Here is a 2,541-nt window from a genome sequence, read left to right as displayed (position 1 = left end):
AGAGTGTTTGGTCGGGGGGACGGAATGTGCAGGAAGGAGAGGAAGCCCAGAGTGAAACAGGAGTGGGAAATGCCTTTTGGGAGACGGATGGAGATTTATTTGAGAGGGAGCCCCTTGAACTGGGCAGCAACTTCTTTTCTAACTTAACGTTACATTGAACTATTTTCTATTTAAAAACAAAAACAAAAGAAGACAAAAGCAAACAGCAACAAACAACCTTTAAACGAGCAGGCTTATTCATTTTAAGATTTGAAGCCACGAGCAGGTAAATAGATTTCACAACAGAATGTGGCTCATACTATGAATTCCATATGTCCAACGTCAAAATGGCGTTTTATCAAGACCACGCTAATGTCCAAGTTTTCTCTGTACCGAATTTCAGGTTTACTCGTCTGGAATTCCACAGAAATACATCTGATCACTAAAGCAACGACAGGTTGAATAACGGAACATATCGAGTCAGTTTAAGTGTGCATTGTGTCTTTAAGAGTAATTGGACTTGTATCATTTAAGGTGCCCTGATTTTTTTTTCCCCTTTACCTTCTTCTTCTTTCTCTCTCTCACGTTTTTTTTTATTTTTTATTTTTTTTGGCAGTGTTGATTTATTTTGTTAAATACATACCTCAAAAATTACCCATCAAGCTGCCAGATAGGAAGCCATAGAATTCAAAAAAAAATCAGGGATAAACACAGAAAATAAATAGGAATTCAAAAATAGTCACCCCACCCTGAGAGCAGGCCGAAGTTTATCAAAAAGCCAAAGCGACTCACTGGGAAGTGGTTTTTTTTTTTGTTTTTAATACATAAACAAGTCTCTTCTCCAAGAACTCATTTCACAGTCTCTTCTTTCCGGTTGTAAGGTTCTCTGTCCCATGCAATTTTCATATATATATGTAAATATATAGATATGTACATATACATATACACACACGTGTCGCTTCCTTCATGTGTCTCGTCTGTCTTTTCCTCCCGGGACTGGCCCCCTGGCTCTTCGATGAAGTGCAAGAACAGCAAAGGCAGAGTCTCCGGGGCCGGCATGACTGTGCTCCAGCCATGGTCCAAGTGTAACACTCGAGTGTCTTTGCCAAGGCGACCTCTGGTTGGGAAATACTGAACGTATTCACTCTACAGGTGTATCCTGGTTTACAAAGAAATGTCAAAAAAAAAAAAAAGGAAAGAAAAACCAAACAGACCAAAAAAAAAAAAAATAAAAGGCAAAAATAAAATAAAGCCAAAAAAAATTTTTTTTTTAAAAAAAGCAACGAGAACAGAAAATCCTTGGACCGATGTATTGCTGTGCCTGGTCGGGGTTCACATTATCTCTGGTCGCTGTCCGCAGGCGCGGCCTTGCCCTTGTCCGCGCCCTCCTCCTCCGCCTCCACCTTGAACATCTCCTCCGAGCCCTCCTCGCTGTCGTTCTCCTCCGACTCGGTCAGCAGCTCCTCGTCCTTGTACTCGGCCACGTCCACCGCGGCGCCCAGGTGCTCCTTGAGCTTGCCGTGGTGCTTCACGTGGTACCGCTGGTTCTGGAAGAACTTGATGATGGTGTGCTTGGGCAGGTCCAGCTGCGCCGAGAGCGTGTGGATGGCCTCCTGGTCGGGGTACAGGCCCACGTCATGGATGAAGCTCTGCAGGATCCCCAGGGCTTCCAAGGAGATCTTGGTGCGAGACCGGGGCTTTTTGGCACAACTGTCTTCTGCGGGCGGCGGCGGCGGCGGGGCCTCCTCGCGGGGAGGGGAGCTCTCCTTGGTCGCCTGGGCCTGCTGCCTGTGAAGGACCTGCTGGTTCAAAGGAAAAGGGAGTTAGCATGGGACTCGCCATGTGACCTTCGCCGAGGCATCGTCCTCTGCACGATGGGCTGTCCGTGCAGCCGGGGAGCGAGGCTGTGCTCGCCTGGACCCTCCAGCCTCCAGAAAACCAAAAGCACTGCTGGGGATGGAGACTCACATCTACAAGAGGTTAGTCAGAGCCCGGGCCTGGTGGCTCAGTGGTTGAACATCAACCTATGAACCGGGAAGGAGGTCATGGTGCGAATTCCAGTCGGCGTACATGCCGGGCTTTCGGGCTCCATCTCCAGCGTGGGGCGTGCAGGAAGCAGCCGATCAAAGGTTCTCTCTCATCATTGATGTTTCTCTCTCTCTCTCCCTTTCTCTCTGAAATCCCTAAAATGTTTTTTAAACAGAGGTTAGTCGTAGTGATGTTGGCAGATATTTACATTCTGAGGCACAAAGACGTTGGTCATAGTGGCCAAGGTCATTTGAATTCAGGCCACCTGGCTCCAGAGTCCTCCTTGCAGTTAGCCAGCATGATGTGCCTGCTGCCTCCCTGAGAGCCAATGGCAAAGAAACCGGACCCAGAGGAACATGTGGGCTCTGCAGTGACAACCCATGGGTTCGGGTCCAGGTGCTTCCACTTAGCGGGGTGTCTTCATGCAAGACCCTGACCATCGTTAAGCCCAATCTCATCCCCTATCACAGAAGGATGAGACTACCTTCCCAGGGATGTGGCAACAGGGAGTAAATGGCACAATGTGCATAGGAA

At 48.1% G+C, this 2,541-nt stretch overlaps 1 protein-coding gene across 1 annotated transcript in view; it reads right to left on the bottom strand.

Annotated features, from left to right (window-relative positions):
* Nucleotides 1–610: 610 nt before the first annotated feature.
* Nucleotides 611–2,541, bottom strand: part of SATB2 (SATB homeobox 2) — a 156,011-nt gene continuing 154,080 nt past the window's right edge. Inside the window, exons 11-12 of the mRNA XM_015569155.1 lie at nucleotides 1,285–1,778; nucleotides 611–1,138 (exon numbers count right to left, since the gene is read on the bottom strand). Of these exons, the coding sequence (XP_015424641.1) occupies nucleotides 1,317–1,778 (462 nt within the window). The 3' untranslated portion in view covers nucleotides 611–1,138; nucleotides 1,285–1,316. The remainder of the gene's footprint in view (nucleotides 1,139–1,284; nucleotides 1,779–2,541) is intronic.

Source organism: Myotis davidii, unplaced genomic scaffold, assembly GCF_000327345.1.
Source record: "Myotis davidii unplaced genomic scaffold, ASM32734v1 scaffold945, whole genome shotgun sequence".
NCBI classification, from domain to species: Eukaryota; Metazoa; Chordata; class Mammalia; order Chiroptera; family Vespertilionidae; genus Myotis; species Myotis davidii.
This window is presented reverse-complemented; position numbering and strand designations above follow the sequence as displayed.